Genomic DNA, 26673 nt, shown 5'->3' on the forward strand with positions numbered 1-26673 from the left:
GATTTCTTAGCCTTAACGGTATTGACGTTTGGTCCTGGATAGTTCTTTGTTATCAGGGGCATTGTCCCGTGCACTCTAGGTTTTTCAGCAGCATCCCTGGTCTCCACCCACTAGATGCTAGTAGCACCCATTGCCCCATGTTCGACACCAAAAATATGTGTCCAGACATTGTTAAATGGCCCCCAGGGGTCTCCAGACATTGTGAAATGTCCCCTAGGGTTTAAAGTCATCCCCGGCTCAAAACCACTGGTGTGGACAGTGGACAGTTACTGATGCAATCAGAAGTCCTACCATGTAAAGGGGAATTCAGGTAAAAAGAACCTCACTCAGGACCCATTAAAGGATCCAAGGAAAGGCAAAATCCTAGATGACTCCTGGGGTACAAAATAGATAAGGGTGCAGCTGAGCTGGTACTTGGGCCACATCAGTGACCTGTGCCAACCAAGGGCACATTCAGTTTTGGCAGCACAAGTCCACCATCACACTGTTTTGGCTTGCCCCCCAAGTATGGCCTCACACGTCACTTGACATAAACTCTCGTTTGTTTTCCTATCTGCCCACAGAGCATTAATATTCTCCCTTTAGTGCTCAATATTCCTTCTGGTGCCAACTGGATAGGATGGGGCTGAAGCCCCAGTCATCAGAAGGCTTCGAGTGCGCCATTTACATCATGAACCTGCCATCTCCTAAAGCCAGGTGCTGTGAGTCCGCATGCTTTCACGATGCCACCTGCTAGGCAGTGAGCTAAGTAATGAGTAACAAACCAGGTTAGCGCCAGAGAGTTTAAGAGGGGCCACCCTCACGTTTAAGGTTTTCAGGACAAGGTCACTACCCAGAGGCTCTTATTGCTTTCCAAGGTAAAGGGAAATTGGATTCAATTCTGAAGCCCTTAAGTAGTCCCCAAGTCCAAAGTGGTTGAATCAGAGTGAAAACTGGGAGTTCCTAGTTTACAAAGAGACTGTATTCCAAACATGTCTACTTTCTCTAAATCAGTTATGTGGGAAACACAACACATCCTCCTTTAGGCACAAAGCAACAACGGTGCTGATTTGCGTTTGTGCAGGATGTTTTCATTTATAAAGTAAATTCAGATCCATTATTTCATTCAAGCTATGAAACAGCTCTGTGAAATATTTGGGGATTATTGTTCCCATATTCAGAAGAAGAAATGGGCTCACCAGAGACAAATGAGGAGCAGTCCACAAAAAGCTATTGACGCCATCATATGCTTCAGGGGGGAATGCCTCCGCCCCAGTGGGTGTGATGATTAATTGTATGTGTCACCTTGGCGAGGCCGTGGTGTGCGGTTGTTCGATGCTCTGGCTGGGATGAGCATCTGCAATCAGTAGGTGCTAATTGTTGATTTTAAGTACAGGACATTATCCTCGATGATGTGGGTGGGCCTCACCAATCAGAGGTGGGTCTTAACAGCAATGAAGTGAGGGTTTCCAGGAGGACAATTTGGGGCTCAACCTTCCAACATCGCTCTCACTGGGATTTCGAGTCCGCTGGTCTGCCCCGTGGAATTCAGGCTCGCCAGCCCCCACACCCATGTGAGCCCATTATTTTGGGTAAACCCGTCCATCCACCCTGTTGGTTCTGTTTCTCAGGAGAGCCCCGGCTAATACCACAGGCAGCTCTGCATTCCCCACTCCGAGGGCGTGGCGGTGAGCTCTTGCTGCAGTTGGCTCAGGTGACATGCTCTTCTTCCCTCTCAGGATGTAGCCTCCCATGATCCTGAACCTCACCCACGTCACTGATAAAAACAGGGGACAAGCAAGGGCTCGGGGTCCAGCCCTGTGGCCCTCAGCAGACTGCCCCCAGCAGGTGGGCCCCAGACCTCCATCAGCTGGACTTGGTGCATCCACCCGCCGGGCCCCGCTCCTGCCTCTCTTTCCCTCTCATCCCTCACCCCCAGCTCCAAGCTGCTGTTGGGACACTTGGGCCCAGAGCCTGGGCTCCAGGAGGGTGGAGGGTGGAGCTGAGGCCAGCCAAGGAGCAGGGAGAAGACAGCAGGAGAAGCGCCCCAGCCAGGAGTGCCCTCGTCTCTGGCCTCGTCTGCTGCCTGCCCACCACCGGAATAAGCAGCCCTGGGAGGAGGTGAGAGGAGGATGGTCCCCCAAGGCAGCTGGCTGCAGAGGCAGGAAGGAGGGAGGAGAGAACAAGCCCTGGTAGCAGCAGGACAAGAGGGAAGGCAGGGGACAGCAGGGCCATAGGCTGACCCTGGCAGGCCATTCGTCTGTGGAGTCAGGGTCTAGACACGCTCAGGTCACTGAGTCTGTTCTGTCTGTCTGAAGTTGGCACAGAGAGGGGAGCTCTTTACCAGGGTTTCTCAGATATAACTGGAAAGAACAGACTTGCGTGTTAATAATGTAGATTCCCAGGTACCACTCCAGACCTACCCCCAAAGAGTCCGATGCCTCGTTCAGGTGGCCAGATCGAGGGGACATGGGGATTGCCCTTTGGGAAAAATGACCCTGCCGCTCCCAAAGTCCACACCTCTGGGGCCATCACCTTGACCTGCTCCCTACCTGCTGTGGCAGGCGGGGCTGCTTCCCGGCAGCTCTGAGCAGCCATGAATCTGCAGAGGGGCATAGCTTGGCTTCATTTTATTGCATGATAAATCACTTGCACTGTATTATTTACTTTTTAAACAAAAATCTCAGGACTGAGACATATAGGTTAAGTCTCACCCCACCCCACCCCAAGATGCTACTTGGGACACTGTGGGAATTGACCTCTAGCCAGGAAACCCTGTGGGAGAGCAACATGGTGACAAATGTGTCCTTGTAGTTTGGGTTTGATGTATGAGGGGGACCTAAAGCCACTTGGCAACAAAAGTGGCTGAGGCACGTGATCGTGCAAGGAAATCCCAGGAAGGGCCAAGGGGGGCTTGGAAGGGAAAGGACTGGCATCCTGGCAGGGGGTGGGCAAGGTTTCCCCGGGCACAGAGAAGGAGGAAAAGCTCCAACTCATCCTTCAGCAAGGGCAGCAAGGCCAGAACTCATAGGCACATTTGCTCTGAAACTGCATCCTCTGTACCCCCGCACTGTGGTCTGGTTTCCAAGAGTGGGCATTTAGCCCTCCCTGCAGTGGTGCGTTTCTGTACCTGCCTCTGGTGGGTGGAGGAAAGGGGTGGGGGCCACACCTGGCCCTGGGCCTGAGGGAGGACTCACCTTGCCAGTGGTGCTTGTAGTCGCACATGCGGGACAGGGCGATCATCATGGCACAGTACAGCGGCAAGATGGCGGCACAGAGCCGCCAGCTCTTCCCCCTCCCGCTCTCGGTGAAGCAGTGCAGCTTGCCAGCCAAGTAGAAAGTCGTGAAGCCGAGGCCAGAGAAGGCAACTGCCAAAGAAACAGCAGGTGTTACTCGAGCAGGGGTGGGGGTGGGGAGGAGGGGCAGGGGCAGGAGCACAGGGCACCCTGAGCTTCCTCAGCCACCTCTGCCATCTTGTACAGCCTCAGGGCCATGGCCACGTTGGCACCAGGCACCACCAAGGCAATCTGTGCTCGTGTTAAAATCAAGTTGGCATGAATTTTGCAGCGAGGAGAATGACCTCCCAGGCTTGCATGTGACCAAAACTTCCATTACTTCATTCATGCATTCATTCAACACTGATTTCATGGGCACCTCTTGTGCACTAGGCAGGTACTGTGCTATATGTGGGAAATAAAAAGATGCATCAGCTTTTGACTCTGACCTCAGGGGTTCACAGTCTGGTTGAAGGACATGACTATACTAATAGATAATTTTAATACAATGTCCTAAGTTCTAGAATTTAAGAAGTGCATATGGGGTGCAACAAGAGTGGAGAGAGAGGTAGTACATACAATTGGGTTTCCTGGAGGAGGAGGAGGAAGAGGAGAAGGAGGAGGAAAAGAAGGGCCTCCTGCTTTAGGTTATGAATGTCCAAAGCACAGGGCAAGGACAGAGCTTGTGGCTTTGCAGCAGGACAATTGGTCAGTGTGGCTGGAATGTAGGCTGCTTGAGGTGGGAAAAAATGTCAAGGAATGAGAATGGCAGATCAGCAGGGACCAAATCATTCATTTATTGGGTAATGGGGAGCCACTGAAGACTCTTGAGCAAGAGAGTAAAGTGATCAAATTATCTTTAACAAAATATTCACTGTAACTTTCAAAATGCTCAGATTGCTATCCATATAGTGTGCCATCTACCTTTAAGTCACACCTATGGGAAAATGGAGGCACAAGCATCAGGACCGCTTAGATTTGAAGAGTGAGAGAAAGTTAAGGAGGCTGGGAGGAGTGACAGATTTCTGGTTTGGGCAACAGACTGTGCCATGGTGGCATTGCCTGAGACAGGACGGGCAAATGCCGGGGAGGACCAGACTGATGGGAAAAGCCAGTGATGACAAATACCTTGCTTTCTCCTAAAATTATGCCTACTGCTTTTTAAAATTGCAAAGGCAATTTATGGCTACCTTAACTGATTGTGAAAAAGGTAAAGACTGGATGCAGCCTGCACAGTCCCTGGGCTTTTCATCCGATTAGGTTTAACACAAGGTGGGCCTCGGGGAGCTGTACGGGGTGCCAAATGTGGGTCGAGAATAAGGGCCCTCAGCCCCGGCTACCCCGGCAGTCATCTTCATCACTTGGGAAATAAAAAAAAAAACAAACAACTGGTCGGCGGGTCCCACTGTCAGAGATTCTGTTCGTGGGGGTCTGGAAGAGAGCCTGGCATTTGGGTTTCTTTCCAAAACTCCGCAGGGATTCTAATGGCAGCTGGAACTGAGAGGCGCTGGCTTGGGGGGTGTTGCTGAAGGCAGGGGCTGCAGCTCCCCGCTTTCTCTGGATATCAGCCTAATTAAATTTTCCTCTTGATGAGAAATTATTCCTGAGGGGCAGAGCTCCTAGGAAACCAGCTTATACAGTGGCTGGGTAAAATAGGGCTGGACGCCAACTTTAAATGACCACCCCAAAACCTGAGCAGCAGCTCATAGGCAATGCAGAATCTCAGGCTAACCCAGATCTACTGAGTTAGAATCTGCATCTCAACAAGATCTGCAAGCAATGTATATACACACCGCAGTTTGAGAAGCCCTGACACATTCATCGCCTTTATAAGAAAGCACGAAGAGTCCATCTAAAGGAAATAATACAAATTATGGAGGAAAGCTAGAAGAAGTTCCCACTCAAAGTTAATTATAATCATGGAAAAACTGAAAGCAACCAGTAACAGAGGCAAAGATAAGTTACCAGTGACATTTCCATTCAATGGACTATGATGCAACCAGGAAAATTATTGTTATTTCATAGTAATATGGAAAATACTTAGGATATAATGTGAAATGGAAAAAGCAGAACATCAAATTGTTGAGTCAATATAATCATGGTTGTAGTACATAAAAATGAATCACCTGCAGCTTTTCCAAATTATCCTTGGTAACAATGTGTCTTCTTAAAAGGGACCCAGTTGCAAACACAAGATAATATCCTAGTAGAACCTACTCAGAATCCAAATTAAGCAAGTTACCAGTAGCTTTAAAAAAATTTTTAAGCAGAATATTATAGCAAATTTATCCCAGGAAAAAATAAGGAAAATAAGAAAACACAAATAAGGGTGGACGTGTGCTGAAACATTTTTGAATACTGATTAGCACTCAAGTATACAGCAAAGCAGTGCCAGCAGATACTGAGAACTCTGTCTGAAGTAAGAATATGTGAGAAACTGCATTGCTCAGCCCTGCTTTTGATCCTCTGCTCTGACGGAAGGGTATTAAGTGATTGACATGATCTTCCAAAGTGGCCCCATTCGGCCACCATCACAGGGCAACGGGCTCTTCATCCACTTTGCTCTGTTCCCTAGATTCATTTACACTCTCCCAGGAGGTATGAGAGCTGGACAGTTGGCTCCCCGTTAGTGCTGGTGAGGCCCCAAATTCTTATGGAGGAATAATTAATGGACTTCATTCAAATCAGACCAGGTCTATCCACCTAATTACTCTGAAAGTGGGAAGCAGAAAAGAACCGCCCCAGGGCTTCGTAGGACTCCAAGATCCAAATCTCCAGAATTTGAGTCAGAGAGGCCCTGGGTATTGCCAGAGCAGCATCTCTGGGGACGAATAAAAAAAGAGAGAAAAAAAAGTCAGTGAGATAAAGGTAGAGGCAGAGCGGGAATTTTTTATGTGTCTCCATATAAAGAAATGACTTGGGGATTTTAAGACAGAGTCCCCAGCTCAAGCAGCCAGCACCTCCCGAACCTGGGGTGCATTTCTAGGACAAAGGAAAGGGCTGCTGAGAACCTTGTGGCCTGGGGAGGCCAGACCCTTGGACCCACCCCATCTCCTCACTGCGCCCAGGGACTCTAATTTGAACGAGCTTTGGGACCGGAGGAGTCTGGCTCATTCTTTGATGAGCAGGTGAAAAAGACCCTCCCCTACGCAGAGGGGACCCAGGCTGCAGCTGCTCCAAGAATAGGGAAGCGTCCGGTTCTTTGAAAAGGAGGTGGGGTTCAAAAGCATGTCAAAAGGCTGAGTTCCACCACCTACCCCAGGTGCAGCCGGCAGCAGTCGGGCCTCCACCCGTGTTCTACTGGGCATCGGGACAGAATTTTTAAAAGCATCACCATGCGCCCTTATTTTAGGTGACATGATGAGGCTCCAGTTTCATGCTAAATCTTGTGACTGTCACTTTCTCACTGTACTTATGTCCATTGGAAAGGGGTTTCCTTCTGCCCGGGAGGCACATCTGAGCTGTGAGCAGCACTGGTCCTCACAGCACTGCTTTTCCTACAACTACTCGAACAATAATTAGACTCTGTCAAATCATTCTGGATTATGATTCCACACTTTTCCTGCCACTTTCTCCTCTAAAATTAGGGGTCTGGGGACCAGGATGCCATCTCCAGGGCTCCAACGCTGAGGTTCTAGGATGCTGCAGCATCATGGCTCAGTTTCAAACTCACCCGGGAGAAAAGGGAAATGGGAAGATTTTCAATAAATGCTTTCCCACTCCAGTCAAACAGCGTCCTGTTCTCTTCTGAAAGAACACATGCATTTGAGTCACAGGGAGGCTAGAAAGCCTTTTATCTTAGCGTGGAATGAGCTAGATGATGTTCATTCCAGTTGACTGTCTCTCCCTCAAACACAGCCGTAGCTTTCAGCATGAAGAAGAAACAGAACTGAAAAACGAGCATGCAGAGATAAGTGGCAGGACATTGGACATTTGGGAAGGCAGGGGTTACAAGGGAGGATTCATGTCTTCATATTTTACTAACATTACCAACAACAGAAATATGACAAGAAAAACTCTCAAGCCAGTGAGGCGATAGGATCCTGAGAGTCTACCCCAGGCCTAGAACTTGAAACACACACACACACCCTTTACTGCTGATGAAAAGATCAGATTGCAGTGATCTGGGGGTGGGGTGGGGTGAGCACTGCTTTCTGTGTCTCTAGCAGGTTTCCCTGGCTGGAAGCAGCTGATCGTTAATATTTATCTGTTGATCTGGTTGTGAGAAGCAAAGGTGTGCCTTGGAGCCTCTAAGCAAGGAAGAGGAGGAACGACAGTGGTTCCCCTGCCACTCTCTGGCCCTTCAGATGCTCACTTGCTCACTTGGTGCTGCCAATAAGAAGTAGATGAGCAAAGCATCATAATAAGAGCTGGCACCAGGAGGTGACACCAGGCAAATCCCGGGAGCAGGGCAATCTGCCTGCCTGGTGACATGGAAAGAGAATTACAGATTTTTCTCTCCAGCAGCACAGATGAATTACCACAGGTTTACAACTCTTTCCTTAGAAAGACAGGTCTCTTTACTGAGCTAGTTCAGGCACAATCATGTGGTTTTCCTTTCTTCCCAAGTCAGTTTTTAAATCAAGCAGAAGACTCTTGGACCCTATAACGTCAAGAAGTAAGAAAATTGGCACCAAAAAAGCCTTTAAAAACAAGTAAGACAAGAATGGGGGGGGGGAGTCAGACACTGCTTTTCAGGCTGTATTTTTCACATTTGCCAATTACCATCGATTTCCCCAAATTAATCATTGCTGGCACCAAAATCAGAATTGTGCCCTGGTAAGGCAATCTGTACAAATTTGCTATTTGGTGATTTTCAAGGAATTAGTATTTTCTTCTCCAAGAGAGAAGGGCAATATCAGGTGGTGGTTGAACAAGTCTTAAAAGGTGTTTGGGGGGAAACGGACTTTGGCCCAGTGGTTAGGGCGTCCGTCTACCATATGGGAGGTCCGCGGTTCAAACCCCGGGCCTCCTTGACCCGTGTGGAGCTGGCCATGCGCAGCGCTGATGCGCACAAGGAGTGCCGTGCCACGCAAGGGTGTCCCCCGCGTGGGGGAGCCCCACGCGCAAGGAGTGCGCCCGTGAGGAGAGCCGCCCAGCGTGAAAAGAAAGTGCAGCCTGCCCAGGAATGGCGCCGCCCACACTTCCCGTGCCACTGACGACAACAGAAGCGGACAAAGAAACAAGACACAGCAAAGAGACACCAAGAACAGACAACCAGGGGAGGGGGGGAAATTAAATAAATAAATAAATCTTTAAAAAAAAAAAAAAAAAGGTGTTTGGGGGAAGCGGACTTGGCTCAATGGATAGAGCGTCCGCCTACCACATGCAAGGTCCATGGTTCAAAACTGGGACCTCCTGACCTGTGTGGAGCTGGCCCACGTGCAGTGCTGATGCATGCAAGGAGTGCCGTGCCATGCAGGGGTGTCCCCCATGTAGGGGAGACCCACATGCAAGGACTGCACCCTGTAAGGAGAGCCACCCAGCAAGAAAGAAAGTGCAGCCTGCCCAAGAATGGTGCCACTCACACGGAGAGCTGATGCAGCAAGATGACACAGCAAAAGGAGACACAGATTCCCAGTGCCTCTGACAAGGATACAAGTGGACACAGAAGAACACACAGCAAGCAGACACAGAGAACAGACAACTGGGGTGGGGAGGATGGGGAGGGTGGGGGAGAAGGGGAGAAAAATAAATAAAAATAAACTTAAAAAAAAAAAAAAAGGTGTTTGGAAGAGGATGCAAGTGCACCTCCGCATGACCAGCCGGAGCTGAGGATGTGGGGCACAAGCAGCAGTGTCCAGCAGTCTGCAGACCCCCTTGGAAAGCAGAGGTGTGTTGGGAGTCAGGGAACTGGGTTCATTGTGGCTCTGTCATTATGGAATACAAGGTCTTAGGAAAGTCCCTTTCCCTCTCTGGGTCTCAGTTTTCTTCTGTAAAATGAGAGGCTGAACCACAAGGGGCCACCGTGCCATGCCTATGAGAGTGGGGCCGGTAGTGAACAGAAGCAAAGCTGGCTGGATAGTAGAGACTGCTTTTCTGCAACAGAGAACACTCTTGGCCTATCTTCTATTATTCCACTATTGCTAGACACTCAGATCCAAGAAACAGTTCACTTTCTGAAAAAAACCAGTAGCTCATGTGAGATGATAAATGGTGCTGGGGGGACAACTGGGAATGGTGAGGACTGGGGTAAGCTGGAGAGGCCTTCTATCTAGAGGCAGCCCTGTTGCAGCTCTAGCCAATGGATCCCATGCTTCAGAAACATGAGCTCTGTGATTTTAGAAGTTTGTACCTCTGAGAGAAGAGAGAAATCCAGATGTTTATGGGAGAGCTCTCCATCTTTACATGTTAACAACTTCTCAAAAATAATATTGTAAGATCAAATGAAATTCATCTGTGGGCCAGCAGGGCTGGGTCTATGGATTGCCAGTTTGAGACCTTAACTCAGGCCCCTCCCCTTCCCCTCTAATAGTCTATATTTTAAATTAGAACTTACAATATAAAGGTCAAATTGTCTCTACTCTCCATGTTAGGGCAAAGAAGCACTTGATAAGTTTGGGATGATTTTGTTTAAAACAATAACAAAACCAAATTCAATTATGCAGGCCATTTGGAGACTAAGTTTTACAGCAGGGAGTACCGAGTGCTGTTAAAGAGGGGTGGGCTTTTAAGGCACGATGTGGTGCTCTGCTCTGGGCGAACACCCCTCTCCTGGCCTTAGTTTCCCCAACTACTCAATAGGGTGAATAGCACTTGCCTCACATATTGTGAGGATCAGTTAATGGGCATTTGGAAGATGCTTAGCAAAGTGCCCAGTATTTCCCATGGCAACCACTGCTGTTGTACGCAGCCTTGTTCTGTAAGGTTTCACTCTGAGAAGAGCATTCATGTGGTCTGCTTTTGTAATTTGCAGCTCTTCGGTTATATAACTTCATGTGAGTTTGGAGAGGATCCCAGAGCCAGGTCCTCAGGCTCTTATAATTCTGCAGCCCCCAAGGCTCTTGGTAGACCAACTTGAAGAGTCAGCGAAGTAAGCCCAAGCGGATAACTTCCCATCTCATTTGATGTCTGAAGCTCTAAGGTGGCAGGCTCAGGCAGCAAGGCCATTCGTGTGCCGCTTCCTGCGTGCTAAGGAAACAGAGTGATAGCATTCCTTTTTTGCTTAGCATATCCTCCCAGGTCTTCAAATTCCAGCTCAAATGTCACATCCTCTGAGGCCCTCCTTGACCCTGCCAGCAGATGTAACGGGCTCCCATTGCACTTGGTGCCTGACCTTCACAGCCCTTGTCACCTCTATTTCCATGTGGTTGTCTAGAGCCTGTCTCTCTTCTGCTGGATTCGATGCTCCACGAGGGCTGAGGTTCTGACCCCAGACTCCTCCCACGGGCTTCAGGACAGGGCCCTCTCCATCCCACAGCGGCTGACAGCTCCCTCCCAGAGTCTGGGCAGAATTCCAGGCAACAAGGTGAGAAGCACCCAGAGCTATCAGATAAGATGATGCTAGAGGAAGAGAGGCAATACAAGATGCCCAGGGTCTGACGACTGGACAGGGGGAGCGGGACCTGCAAACCTGAGCAGGTTCTCAAAGCGTTCCATCAGGGGAAGGACAGGAAGGAGGAGGTGTGTTGAAGGCCTCCCATCTGCCAGGTGCTGTGCTAGAAGCTTCCATTGCCTTGCCTCACTTCTTGCCCAGAACAACACAATAACATGGGCATTTGGCCGATTTTATGGGTGAGAAATGGAGTCAAGTTAGTTACCTAAGGCTAATGCAGCCACTTAAGAAACTGGATTTTCTTATCTAAGTTATAACACCAACTCTAACTGCCTGTGGGTTTTCATTCTCCCATCATGGTCACCAGTGAAACCCTAGGGCCCTGCACCCTGCCAGGCGATAGAAGGCACCCTTTGCATGCTGACCAAATGAGAGGATAAATGGTTGAGACCATGTATTCATTCCGCAAACTTAACTGACCCTGCTGTGTCCTCTGGCAGCATGCCAAGGTCCTTGGGGACAGAAAGATGCTTATGACCATGAAAGAAAAATGTTCTTTAGCCTCTGTTTCCAGGGTGATACCTAAGCTACCTGAGTTAGGTGAGATTTCCAGGCACAGAGATTTTGCAGCCTTGTTTGAGAATGGGGAAAGGAAAAAGAACCAAGCAGCTCATAATTAGTCTGAAAGTAAATGTCAGAGGCAGGAAACGCAAAGAGAAAGAAAGCAGGCTGTAAACTCCCTATGTAACTCCAGTTTGCATCTTCAAAGAGGATTTTGGTCCAGGAAAAAAAAAAAATCAACTCAGGCACAACACACAGATAGTGCAGAGGAAGCTTAACTAGAAGGGAAGAAACCGACTTTGAGGAAGACGGCAGGAGTCCTTTTGTCTACTGCCAGAAGCACCAGTCCTGGGAATGGACAGCTTCTAGGAGGCAAAGCATCGGCCAGGGAGGATTAAGGATTCTTAAATGACAGAAGCCCCTTTGGCTCGCCATCCACACCTGCACAGCTTGCTGAAACATGATGATGAGGAAACATAAATGTTATGTTATTCATAGCTCTGGAGAGCTCTACAGCTGTCACAAAGATGGGAAGTGGTTTTGCATATCAGAGCATCCTAATCGACACAAGGTCTAAATCTCCAGGACAACACTTCCTTTTTTCAGCCTTGATGATATGCCCCAGTGTTCCTGAAAACATAAATATAAGAATAAGCCTTCAAAAGAGAGAAATCACCTTTCTCCATAATACTGCAAAGAGGACTGATAAGAACACAGACGGGATTAAGATAAAGATAATATTTTAATGAAAAACAATTTTATTTTACCTCTGATGGACTTGGCAGGACATAAATTTAATGATGAGATTTGAATAGTAATGCACACACTGAAGAGACAACGAGGAAGGCAGTGGCAGTGACTATTAATTTGCCCAAGATGCTCGTCTCATTATCCTCTCTGGGGTGCGTAGATTTCAGGTGGGGTCCTTGAAGTTTTCACTCCAGCTACCTGCCTAGCTTCCTTCTGAGGAAGGGGCCTTAACTGCTACTGCCTTTTTTGATCTGTTCTATTGCCAACCACACATTTTTTTCCCCACATTTTTAATGTGGTGGCATAGCTACAACACGGAAGTTCCTATTTTAACCACTCTCTAGTGTGGAATCCAGTACTATTAATTACACCCACGATGTTGTGTGTATATACCTACAAGTGGAATTGCCAGGTCAGATGGTAATTCCTCGTTAAACTTTCTGAGGAACTACCAAACTGTTTTTCATAACAGCTGCACCATTTTACAATCCCACCAACAATGTCCAAGGGTTTCTATTTCTCCACATCCTTACTAAAACTAATTTTCTGTTGTTTCCATAGTAGCCATTCTAATGGGTGTGAAGTAGTACCTAATTGTGGTTTTGATTTGCATTTTCCTTTGGCTCATTATGTCAGGCATTTTTCATGTGCTCACCTGCCCTATGTGAGGAAAACACCTGTAGTGGATTGAATTGTACCCCCATCACCCAAAATCAGATGCAGAAGTCCTAATTCCCAGTACCTGTGAATATGGCCTTACTTGGAAATAGAGTCCTTGCAGACGTAATTAAATTAAGATGGCTGGTGTCCTTAGAAGGAGAGGGAGCTCTGGAGACATTCAGGCACACACAGGGAAGCCGCTATCTCCTCAAAATATATGGATCAAAAGTAGACAAAATTACAAAGACTACATAACGACTACATCTACCACAAGAGTGGAAAATTTTAATACACATCTTGGTAAGTGATAAATCAAGCATAAACAGAAACATTAGACAGGCTATATAAGATTTAAAAAGCACAATTAGCAAGCTTGGTCCAATGGAGATACATAAAATTTTGCACCCAATAAATTAAAAATTCACATTTTTTTAAAACCATATGGACCATTTATGAAAATTGACTATATGCTAAGCCTCAGGCTGGCCTCAAAAAAATCAAAGGCTTGGTAATTTTTAAAGCTCACATTATCTGACCACAATGCAATTAAACTATAAATCATTTAAAAATGATAACCAAAAAAGCTATCTTTGGAAATTTAAAACAAACCCTTCTAAAACTCATGGATCATAGAAGAAATCAATGAAAATTAGAAAATAATTAGAAGTAGACTTAATGAAAGCAACACGTATTAAACTGGTGGAATGTAGCTAAAACAACATTTAGAGGGAAATTTATAGCCTAAATTGCTCAGAAACACTCACATTATTGAGCTATGCGTTTCAGTTAGCTTACATAAAAAAAGAACAACAGAATTAATTCAAAGAAGTTGGAAGAAGGAACTAATAAAGATAAAAGCAGAAAATAATGAGATGTAAAACAAACATGGTAAAGAGGCTCTACAAAGGCAAATGTCAGCTTTCTGAAAATTCTAGTAAGATAGATTACCTCAGGCAAGACTAAACAAGGAAAAATTAAACAGGGGGAGGCACATATGAGCAATATAGAAATGAACGGCTGAGCTATTAAATTGAAACTGACAGGAAATACTTTATGTCAATAAATTCAAATTGACATGAAATACTTTATGTCAATAAATTCAAAAGTTTATGTGAAATAGGTGGATGAGAATTGTGGTTAATAGTACAGACGCAAGAATGAACATTTGTGCTATGAACTAGAACAAATGTACATCACTACTGCAAGGTGGTAAGAATGTGGAGGAGCATGGGAAAAATACCATTAATGTAATGGACTACAGTTAACAGCAATACTGTAACATTCTTGCATCAATGACAAAGATGTCCTGTGATAATAATAGGGAGGGTATGGAAATAATATACCAAATGTACTCTATAGACCATAGTTAGTGGAAATAGTCTGAACATAATATATCATAATCTGTAACAAATGCTCCATAATAATGTAGTGTGTTGGTGAAGGGGTGTTGCATGGGAATTCCACACATATGCATGATTGCTTTATAAGTTCACAACCTCTCTAATAAAAAGTATATTTTTTAAAAGTTTATATGGAATGACTACTTTCCTAAGAATAAATAGAAGTTATGAAAAATATCTCAAGGAAAAATGTAAAAACCCCAAAGGGTTTAATAACACTATGTAAACTGATTCAGTGCTTTAAAATCTTGCCGCAAGGAAAACAAGGGGTTCGACTGTTTTACAGGCATATTATGCCAGACATCCCAAAAGGAAATAAATCATTTTCCATAGATTCTTTACAGAGAATTGAAAATGAGGGAACACTCACTTTATGAAGCTTGTTAATTGTGCTGTTTGAGTCATATATTTTCTGGTTTATGATGGATCTATGAGTCACTAAAATGAACCTTAAAATTTCTGACTATTCTGATGGACTTTTATAGGTCTTGTACTTCTCTTCTGTAGCTCTTGACTTTTGTGTGTGTGTGTGCTTCTGAATGGGCTGGTAACCTTAATTCCAAAACCAGACAAGTATGGTACAAGAAATGAGAATTACTAACCAATGTCACTCAAAATATATTTACAAGAGTCCTAAACAGAATATTATCAACCAAATCTAGCCCTGAATAAAAAGAAGAATACATCTTGACCAAAGTGGATGTGTTAATTCCAGGACTTATGGCTAGTTTAATATTTTTTTAATTGATTACTATGAATCATTACCTTAACACATTAAAGGGAAAAATACCATCTTGATAGATGCCAAAAAAATTCAAAACTCTTTCTTTAGCAAACTAAAAATATAAGGAAACTTCTTTAACCTGATAAAGAATGTCTATCCCTCTACACCACAAATCACACTTAATGGTGAAATATTTAGCATTCCTTTTAAGATCAGCAGCAAGACATGGATGTTTGCTATCTCTGTTTCTAGAAGACTGTAATGGTCCTTGCTAGTGAAACAAGACAAGAAAACTAAAAGTTTTAAGAAATAGAAAGGAAAACAAAAAAACTGATATTATTTACAGGTGATACGACTTTCTATGTAGAAAACCAGAAATAATCTGCAAAGAAGAATTAGGATTACCAGGAGAGTTTAGCAAGATTGCTGCATACAAAATCAATATACTGAAGTCAACTGTATTTCTGGATACCAGAAAATCATCGCTAGAATATGTAATCAATTAAATGAAATTTATAATGGCAATAAGAATATACTAAAAATAAATCTACTAAATAATGTGGACATCCTTTAAAGGGAGAAGTATAAAACTGCTAAGAGATGTTAAATCCTAAACAATTAGATAAACAGAGCTTGTACTTGGAGAGTAAGATACCATTTCCCCATGAAGTGACCATAGATTCAATAAAATTAACATCAAAATTTCAGTAAGGATTTTTGTGGAACTTGGGAAGAAATTTCTAAAACACACAAGGAACACAAGAGCTAAGGATAGGAAAACACTTCTGAAGATCAAAGCAGGAGATGATCTGCTGCTTCCCTCTTTCCAGTTATACAAGAGTATACTTTGCTACACTCTTGGAATCAGGTGTGATCAGGTGACTAGCTCCACCAGTGAAATCTGACAGCACCTGAAATGAGCCCCTTCTGGGGGGAAGCACTTAAGAGCGGATCTACGATTCCTCAGGTTGAGATGGCAGCAGAGACCCCACCTGTCTGGGTCCTGGTGTGCCCACAATTGCAGACGTTCCCCAAGGGAGAAGCAAACCCTTTTTCTTTTAAGCCACTGAGATTTATATTCGAACATAGCCTAACCTAGCCCAGTACAGGGACTTGCCCTACTAAATCTCAAAAGCTATTTTAAAGTGATAATGATTAAGACACTGCAGGATTTGTACCAGAATAAGTAAATAGACCCATGGATCAGAATAGGGAGAGCCTAAAAAATACTCTGTTCTTCCACAGATATGACACATGGTAGAGGCCATGTGATACATCGGTGTGGATCAATATAAAGTATTAGTACAAATGGGTATCCATATGGAGAAATTAAATTAGACTTCTACTGTACATCATACCCAGAAATCAATTCCAGGTGAATTACAGACCCAAAAGAAGGCAAAACTAAAGGGCTTTTAGAAGTTAATACAATCTTGGGGTTAGGAAATATGTCTTTTAAAAGATAAAAATGTATTAACCCTAAAGGAGAGCACTGATAAAACTGACTGCATTAATGCTGAAAACATTGTTCATCTGAATGCACAGTCAACCCTGGATTGTTACTGTTTGACCAAAGAGCTGTAAACTATATTGGTGGTCAATTAGGGAAATCTGCAGATGGTTTGTTTATGTCATAAAATGACAATTTACTCAGATGGAAGTTGATAGAAATTTTCATTTTAATTACATATATACATCATATCCAGCATGATATGCACTAAGTTGTTAATGCTGTTGATCTCTGGGCAGTAGGAATGTAAAGTTCTTTTTTTAAAAAATGTTTGCTTCTCCACATTTTAGCTTTCTGTGGTATGCATATATTACTTCTGTAATAATAAAAGGATTGTTAAAATAAATGAAAGAATGAAAACACAAAGTGTGGGAGGCAAAATAAACATAAAGAGAATGAAAAAGAAACCCTGAAAGATGTTTGCTGCAAATATAATCAGCAAAGAATTCATATCCAGAATATTAAAAAATAAATAAAAATAGAAAAAGACCTTAAATAAAAGGGGGAAATGGTAAAGACAAATGAGTTTATATGGTTAAGAGACTTCAAAATGAGTCAGGAGGTCATCAGAGGGGTTGTGCTTATGCACATCTCAGGAGGATCCCAGAGACAGCCAAAGAAGATAAATCCCAGGTAGTGGTGCTCCTGAGGGCTATGGAGACAGACAGGTTTATGGTCAAGGCAGATGGCTCTGGAGTTCAGAGCCTTGCCAGTGGGCCCTACTTTGGAATTTGTACTCCTAAGTATGATGGAGCTGGACTCAGATGTGACCTCTCTGCACATGCCTCCTCTGTCACTTACTGAACCTGTACTTGGCGCTGGAGTTGGTACATGCTCAGGAGACTTGAATCTCTGGACTGTCCATGTGCCAACTAGGCCCTGAGCCTCAGCAGAATTGCAACTCCTACTCTCTGGTTTGTTGGACTTACCCAGGTCAACTAACAGGGAGGTGAGGATGGTCAACCACCACACCAGGGAACCGAGAGTCTACAACTACAAGCAGGAGAATTGCATCCCTCAGCCATGCAGGATCCTAGCCCCCTCTCAATTTAGAGGTGGAGTGGACATCGCCATCCCAGGGTCCACAGGATGGAGGAATACAGTATGGATTAGAGTAGACTTACTGATATTCTATTCATGAACTATTGTGATTAGTAATCAAAGACAATGTAGCATTGATGTGCAGAAAGTGGCCATGGTAGCTGCTGAGGGTAGGGAGTGGGAAGAAGAGATACGATGTGGGGGCATTTTCAGGACTTAGAGTTGTCCTGGGTGGTAATGCAGGGACAGTTACTGGACATTGTATGTCCTCCCATGGCCCACTGGGTGGACTGGGGGAGAGTGTAAACTATAATGTGGACCATTGACCATGTGGTGCAGAAGTGATCAGAGATGTATTCACCAAGTGCAATGAATGTCCCATGATGATGGTGGAGGTTGTTGTTATGGGAGGAGTGGGGTGAGGGGGGTGGGGGGGTATATGGGGACATCATATTTTTTGAATGGGAGGAAAGGAGGGAGGATGGGAGGGAAGGAAGGAGGGAGGGAGGGAGGGAGGGAGGGACAGAAGGAAGGACAAAAAAAAGTAAAGAAATCACTATTAATCAATGAGAAAAGGGCAGACAACCCAATTGAAAACTGGGCAAAAGGCTTGAACAGGAATGTTACAGAAAAAAGAAATCTACATTCCATTTAACATATGAAAAGATGTTTCAGCCCATTATTCATTAGAGAAATGCAGATCATAGCCACCATGAGCTAACATCCCACCCTCCAGAATGGCAAAAATGAAATTCTGATAATGCCAAGTGCTGGTGAGGCTGTGGACAATGGGAACTCTCATAGTCTGCTGATGAGAGGGTAAAATAGTTTGGCATTGTTTATTAAAGTTGAAGACAAGCAAATGACCCAGAAATTTTACTGCTCAGTATAGAGACTAGATTATTATTATTATTTTTTGCAATAAGTGCACCAGGAGTTCACAGCAACACTGATCATAATAGATTCAAACTTGATGACCCAAATGTCCACTGACAGTAAAATGATTAAAACAAAATGGTGGTAAATTCGTGAATTAGAATGCCATACAGCAATGAAAATGAATGAACTACTGCTACATATATCAGTAAATAGAAGATTCTCAAAAACAAGGGTGAAACAAGTAACAAATTCCAAAAATATATTCTGTATGACCTCATTTAGGTAAAGTTCAAAACCAGGCAAAACTGAGAGGTATATTGTTATAGGTGTGCATACATGGGTGTATGGGTGTAAAACTATCCAGAAAAGCAAAGAAATAGTTTTAAATTTCCAAGATAATAGTTACAGTGGGAGAGAGAAGGATAAGCCACCAGAAGGCACTATATGGGATTTCTAAGGGTGTAGCTAACTTCTATTTTTTAAACCAAGTGGTGGGTACATAAGAGTATGCTTACATTATTTATAAATATTCTTTACTATTATTTTTAAGCCATACATATATATATATATTTTTTAACAGGCAGAATGTTACCATTAACTTTATTTTTTTGCATTTATTTTTTTGTCTTTATTTATTTTAATGTTACATTAAAAAAATATGAGGTCCCCATATACCCCCCACCCCCCTCACCCCACTCCTCCCCCCATAACAACAACCTCCTCCATCATCATGAGACATTCATTGCACTTGGTGAATACATCTCTGAGCACCGCTGCACCACATGGTCAATGGTCCACACCATAGCCCACAGTCTCCCACAGTCCACCTAGTGGGCCATGGGAAGACATACAATGTCCGGTAACTGTCCCTGCAGCACCACCCAGGACAACTCCAAGTCCCGAAAACGCCCCCACATCACATCTCTGCCTCCCACTCCCTACCCATAGCAGCCACCATGGCCACTTTCTCCACACCAATGCCACATTTTCTTTGATTACCAATCACAATAGTTCATGAATAGAATATCAAGAAGTCCACTCTAACCCATACTCTATTCCTCCATCCTGTGGACCCTGGAATGGTCGTGTCCACTCCACATCTATATCAAGAAGGGGCTTAGATTCCACATGGATGCTGGATGCAATTCTCCTGCTTGCAGTTGTAGGCACTCTTGGCTTCCTAGTGTAGTGGTTGACCTTCTTCACCTCCATGTTAGCTGAGTGGGATAAGTCCAATAAACCAGAGTGTAAGAGTCACAAGTCTGTTGAGGCTCAGGGCCTGGCTATCACATGGTCAGTCCAGAGATTCAGGTCCCTTAGGTATACACTAAACCCTAGCACCAACTACAGATCCGGTAAAAGTAACAGGAGAGGCTTGTGAACAAAGATCACATCTGAACTCAGCTCCATCATACAGAAACACAAACTCCAAAATAGGGCCAACTGACATGGCACTGAACTCCATCTGCTGTGACCATAGAACCTGTGGGTCTCTGTAGCCCTCAGAAGAACCAATACCTGAGGTTGTATCTACTTTATCTGCCTCTGGGACTCTGCCGAGGTGTGCATAAGGGCGACCCCTCTGATAACCTCTCGGCTCTTTTTGGAGACTCATAGCCATATAAACTCATTTGTCCTTTCCATTTCCCCCTTTTATTCAGGTCAAAAAGCATTTTTAACTCCTGGTATTATATGTAGACTGAGATATTCTGCTGGTCTGAGTTGACCCTTTTATTTAAGGTCATTTTCTAGTTACATCATCAGCTGGTACTTGGTAGTAATCCCTCGGTGCCAGGGAGGCTCATCCCTGGGAGTCATGTCCCACGGTGGGGGGAAGGCAACACATTTACATGCTGAGTTTGGCTTCGAGACTGGCCACATTTGAGCAACATGGAGGCTCTCAGGAGGCAACACTTAGGCACCCTGCAGCTCTAGGCCTAGTTCTTATTTCAGGTGCACAGGCTCACAAGCATAGTCATTAGTATCAAGGGCTCATTGTTGGACCTTCCTTCTTTTTTGGTCTTTGCCGTTGCACTTGGGGAATTGTTGCTGTTCCTTTAGGGAATGTGATAGAGCTCCCCTGGCTAGGAACTCAGCACTCCCTCAGTTGTTATTTTTAATTGTAACCACTATGAAAATATCCAAACATTTTTATGTACCCTGGATATATGCCCTGCAAAACTCCCTGCCAACCATGTGTCCCCCATCAATAACATCCCACACCAGTATTCCTCCCCTGCCATTGTTGAACCTCTCTGTGATCCAAAACTTCTTCAAAAGTGAAGCCCAATATATTGCCAGGTTCCACTAATAGTAAAATGGAATATAGTGATGGGTTTAAAGGTTAGATATAGAATACATATTAATTTAGAAAAATTAAGGTAAAAATAAATTGGGGTACCAAAAAATTTAAAAATGCAAAAGCTTTGTTTTTTATGTTTTGCCTTCCATCACTGCAATAAGTATTGCCCTGTATGCAAATTGGCAAGGCAACTTCTTCCACCTTTTCCTCAGTGTCTACGTCCTTTCTTTTTCTTTTTTCCTAATTATTAAGCTTGTCTTCACAAAAGTTTTAGATCACAGTAATTCATACATACAATATACAGTACTCCCACGTATCCAACATAAAACCCTTTTCCCTTCCTCCTAATAATCTTTTTACATATTCATACTATATTTACTGAAGCTGATGTACAGATATTGAGACAATAGCTTTCAAACAAGGTAACACTTGGTTTTGCATTGTGGTCTATATTTTAGACTATACAATTTTCTAAATTTTTAGTTATCTTATGTTTTACATTATGATTTACATTTTAGCCTATCGGCCCCTATACATTTTTGATGTAATTTAACATGTCTTATATCCATCCTTGCATAATCTTGTGGGACACTTTCTTTGCCCATACAGTCACACTGATTCTATCTATTTAATACCTCTTTCCCCCTCCCCTCAGGGCCCATAGTGACAGCCAATCTTCATTTCTTGAAGAGCCATGTTCAGAGATACTTGCAACAACGTTGAGGGCTTGACATGCTCAACTGCCCTAATGCATTAGGTGCCACCATTTCTCTCGAGAGATACAATTCCCTCTATTTGAGAACATTAGTTTATATATGATGTTGTACATATATTTCATGGTTAACTGATCATCCCGGTTAAACAAATTGCTGGATGCCTGGAAAATTATATGGTCCAGAAGCAAATGCAGAATTAGAACCAGTCACCAAACCGTCTTAAACAGGGACTATTCAGCCATTCCTATGGTCAGCCAGTAAGCCACCCCACTGCAAGAAGGACCAACATTTTCAAGTCTCCTTTCATGGTAAAAGCTGAACTGGAAAAGCTTTGTGCACGTAGGGCAGCATGCCGGCTACAGCAATGCACTCGTGGACTGGATTTAGTTTTAGGAGATGCTGCTAAGTGTTGTAATTATGGAGGCTTTAAATTGCATTTTTATGACAATGGTGATTTGATTAGCCAGAAAACAGAAGACACATTGAAGGAAGCCTATTGGAACATCACCTCATTACTCAAGTGCAATGAACTCCAACTAATAATTATAAGAGGCCTTGGGAGGCTTGGAGAAGAAAGACTTGGCATTCTCTGGGGACACTTGATTGATTTCTCAGATTACAAAATTCAAGCCACTGAGATTTCTGAAACATGATTTAGCCAGAAGAGCCCAGGGAGCGCTCAAGGCCCGTAATGGGAATAAACAGAGAACAAATGAAACCAGCCAGGTTGCCTGGTACAGATCTGACACCAGGACATCTTTCAAGCTCCACTGCTATTTTATTTTTCGAATATAGCTATTTCTTAAGGGTCAAAAGACAGACTTCATCCCTCTTGCTCCTGTTCATTACAATACACACCTGTGACTCTGTGCCATTTGCACAGGCTCTGAGAAAAATGCCACGCCAGTACTTCGATTATTTATTTTCTTCAAAAATTATGAGCAGTGAACCATGCCCCCACAAATACAAAATAAATTATTCTGTTACAAAGTTTTTGGGGAAGAACCATGGTAGTTTTTTGTTTTTGGGTACTGGGGGCTGGAGATTGAACCTAGGACCTTGTACATGGGAAGCTGGCACTCAACCACTGAGCTACATTGGCTCCCCTGAGTTGGTTTTTTAATTTGTTTTGCCTTTTTTGTTTTTTTGTTGTTGTTTGTTTCTTTGTTTTTTAGGAGGCACTGGAAACTGAACTCAGGACCTCCCAAGTGGGAAGAAGGCACTCAACCGCTTGAGCTACATTTTTCCCCCATGGTAGATGTTTTTGTAAAGTAGCATCTAAGTGCCTGCGTCTGAACCCTACTAACTGTATGACCTACTAACTGTAATGACTTTGGGCAAAATAACAAACTCACTGGGTCTTGCCTGAAAAATGGGATTAACGGCAGAATCTACCTCACAGGGTTTTCCTGAGGATTTAATGAGACAATGCATGTAGAACATTTGGTGCATGCCTAGCATACAGTAAGTGCTCAATAAACATTAGCTCTATTTTGGGACTGCTGATAGTCAGTAGAGAGCCTCTATGCTTAGTTCAAAATACTCCACAGGAGACTGAACTTTCTCTGCGTGTCTTCCACTGCAGACGGAAAGCTTGGTTTTCACACCCTCCTCTATACTTTTTGACACCCTGCCCATTGTCATGCAGAGAGGGAAGAAAAGGCACCCTCCTCCAGCCTGGAGCACATGCTTGGGTTGGAAGTGGTGTAAGTTAAACCTGATTGGTTCCACCACCTCTGCAATTTTCATCATGAGAAAGAGGAGAACAAAGAGGAAAATTAGGGCAGGTATCAACTACATGTTAGCTTTAAGAGACAGGACATTTCCAGGACTAGAAGATTTATTACCCAGGATGTCAAGAGAATTTCCTCCATGTGATTAAAAATGTCTTCTAGGAATCTCTGCAAAATCATGGCAACAGGAAAGAACCAGCAGCCTGGCGACAGGGAAATGTCCTGATTTGTAAAGCAAGGTTTTAAGAAGAAAATAGAACTCTGGAAGTCAAAAACCAAAACATCTGGTATCAATCTCTGGCAAAAATTTAAAGAATGGAGTGTGATTTCCTAAAAGTCCTGGTCACTTTCCTAAAGCAAGAAGCAGGGAGGAAGTTCACAATTAGGCAAGCCTCCGGTCTGCTAAAGAATAGATCAGAGGATCAACCACACCCACAATTTGGGTCCTGTTACTTTCCTCCAAGAACCACTCTTCAGTTCTTTACTTCTTCCTAGTCCAAAGCTCCTTGAGGATTGATGCTGTCTTATTCGTATTGGTATCCCTCACATTTTATTTAATATCTGGCACCAATTAATGTCTGCTGGGTGAATGAATGTCAAGTAACCTGCTCAAGGTCACAGCTGGTATGTAAGAAGATACAGGACTCAAAATTTTATTCATTCATTCATTCAAACAAGCACTTAGCTAGGCATTCTCACACACCTTCTGTACAATGCAAGGAAAATATAAAAGGTGATTCAAACCCTAAGGGAAAATGCTTTTTGGGGCCAGCTCACCACTTAGAAGAGCCTGTGATATTCAAATAAACCAGAGTACAAAAATAGATTTTTTCAACCTAACTACGGGGAGTAAAAAGGCTCTTTCATGAAATCCTGCATCTTTCTCAACATATACTGTTTTTCTTTGTATTCAATTTGTGATGTGTTCACATTGTACTGTCCTATGAAAATACGAAAATCAGTGAAGGACTGAGCAAGAATGAGAAGCCCCCACCAGGATCTGGCAGGAGTGGAGGCTGGAGAGGAGGTTCATCTCAGAGGTGGTCAATTCATTACTGCATGCTTTTTTTGTATCATACCGATTTTGGCTTTTCCTTGCAGTCTTATAAGTGCAATAAATCAGGTAATGGTAACCAGGATGGTGAGCTAACTTGGTCAGAACTCCAACCTCTCTCAAACTCAGAGCAAGTTCTGTTTATCCGGTATCCCTCAACAGAAGTGGTTACAAGCGATGAAGCCCCATCTTCTTTCACTGCAGCCTTCAGAGAACTCTTCCATATCAATTCCCAGGTCCGGTCCTTGTCACTCACCTCTAGAAGACATCTGGAACTCAGCCTCGCTGATATGCCTTTCTAATCTCTGCTGCAAAGTCTGTAGCTTTGGGGAAATGAGGTCCAGGGGTGAAAGGTGCTGTATGATCTGCAGTGCTATAGCAGGGCACAGATTCAGTCCATTGGGCTTTTTGAAAAGCCACTTGTCAATTCAGTCAAAATGGTCCATCTAGGCACTCCCTTGACCCAGACAGACTGTTTTCCTGGGAAGGAGCACGGAAGTATGCATAAATGGAAAGGAGGGAAAATTCACATTGGATTTAAATGATAGTGTTATTGAGACTTCCCAAGACACTCTTTTTTGATGGTCAGTGGTGATAGAATGAGGATGGAGAATGTCAAATCCTTGGAGTCAAATCTGGTTCCAACTTTCTACCCAAAGTGGGGAGGATGATGTATTGCCCTGGTTACAGCTCCAGTGTTTCATCCACTGTCAGATAAAGAAGCTGCAATTCAGTGAAAGGTCATCTAAATATAGGCAGCCAAATGCCTGAGTTTAGAGAAAGATGCCTTATTCCCTTTGATAATACAAGCTTTTGTCAACGAATAAGAATCTGGCCCGCCGGGACTCAAAAAAATGTATGGACTTCACAGGAAAGAAGACACACACTCATTTACTCAACACATCCACCACCATCGTCATTACCACCAGAGGGGATAGGGTTGAGAGTTTTATTATCAAGCCATCAGTTTTTATTAAATAAATGTTTATTGAGTATCTACTATATGCTATGCCAGTTATTATATTCAGCGTGGGGTGACAAATGAGACTGACTTTGTTCTCAGATTTATGAAATGTAGAGATAGAAATAATTACAAACTGTGAGAAAGTGTTAGGGAGGGAACACATGGGCTTTTGGAAAAGAGAATGGTTGATGGATAGAGGCACACACTACTTTTTATCAATCTGAAAGCTGAAATGGAGCCAGCTATGCAGAAGGCATTGAAAGGCAAGAGGAGATCTTGGCAAGGAGGAGCTGGACAACCAAGAAACGCTCAGAAGGTCAGCATGGTTGGAACAGAGTGTGGTTTGAGGCAAGGGTAAGGTAGGGGCTAGATTTCTACAGGGCCTTGGAGAGCATGGTAAGGCGTTTGAATTTTATTCTAAGAGTTTGAATTTTATTCTTAAGTTTGAAAGAGAAGAGCTGCAGAAAATCAGTAACTGTTGTGTGAATGGCAGAGAGACGAGCAGAGTGAAAGAGAAAGGATAGATGGGCGTACACTGGCCTGAGTTACATCAGTGGACAAAAACTTACCTCAGATTACTCTGTTATTTCAAACTGAGATTTATAATAACAGTTAAATGTAGTCACAACTTATAGCCTGCTTATTATTATGCAAGTTAAAGTGACTCCTTCATGGAAATCGTCATCAACTATCATACTGTTTTTAAATATCCTTGAGATATTTATATGTCTATTTATATATTCTGGATCCAAGTGATACAAGTCCCATGGAAGATATTTGAATTGCAAATATTTTATTGCAGTCTGTGCCCTGCCTTTTTATTTTCTTAATGACGTCTTTCGAAGAGAATTATTTTATTTTAGTGAAGTTCAATGTATCCTTTTATGTCTTTTATGGTTGGTGTTTTCGTATCCCCTCTAGGAAATACCTATCACAAAGTAACAAAGATATTCTTCTATGTTTTCTTTTAGAAAATTTATAAATTGAACTTTTAGTGTACAATCTATTTTTTATTATTTTTTGTATATGACATGAGGTAGGGTCAAGGTTAATTTTCTTCACACTTTTAATCAGGTTTACTAGCACTGTTCATTTATATCTTTCCTTTCACCACTGAATTACCTTGGCCCCTTTGTCAAAATAAATTGGTTGTGCAGGTCTATTTCTGGATTCTATTCTGAACCACAGATATATTTAGTTATCATTAAGCCAGTACCACACTGACTTGAGAACTCTAGCTTTATAAGATGTCTTGAAATCAGATTCTGTCAGTAGTTCAAATATATCCTTCTTTATCAAAATTGTTTTGACTCTTCTACTTCTTTGAATTCCCATTTTCATTTTATAATTAGCTTTTCAATTTCTACAAAAAATGCTTGAATAGGATTGTGTTGATTCCATAGTTAAATTTAGGGAGAAATAACATTTTAACAATATTGGATCTTCATGAACATAGTATATTTTTCCACTTATTAAGGTCTTCTTTAATTTTTCTCAGCAATGTCTTACAATTTTAAATATACAGCTTTTACATTTATTTTATTAATTCCTTAATATTTTGTTTTGTAGTTTCTGTAAATGGTACCTTCAAAAATTTTTTAAATTTTACCACTGTTTCTTGTTATTATAT

The 26673-nt window shown here is 43.2% G+C and overlaps 1 protein-coding gene across 1 annotated transcript in view; it reads right to left on the minus strand.

Annotated features, from left to right (window-relative positions):
• The window catches only part of PLPP4 (phospholipid phosphatase 4), a 132457-nt gene that overhangs the window by 14016 nt on the left and 91768 nt on the right, over positions 1 to 26673 (minus strand). The window contains exon 6 of the mRNA XM_058299606.2: positions 3177 to 3347. Coding sequence (XP_058155589.1) covers positions 3177 to 3347 — 171 coding nt within the window. The remainder of the gene's footprint in view (positions 1 to 3176; positions 3348 to 26673) is intronic.

Source organism: Dasypus novemcinctus, chromosome 6 (assembly GCF_030445035.2).
Source record: "Dasypus novemcinctus isolate mDasNov1 chromosome 6, mDasNov1.1.hap2, whole genome shotgun sequence".
NCBI classification, from domain to species: Eukaryota; Metazoa; Chordata; class Mammalia; order Cingulata; family Dasypodidae; genus Dasypus; species Dasypus novemcinctus.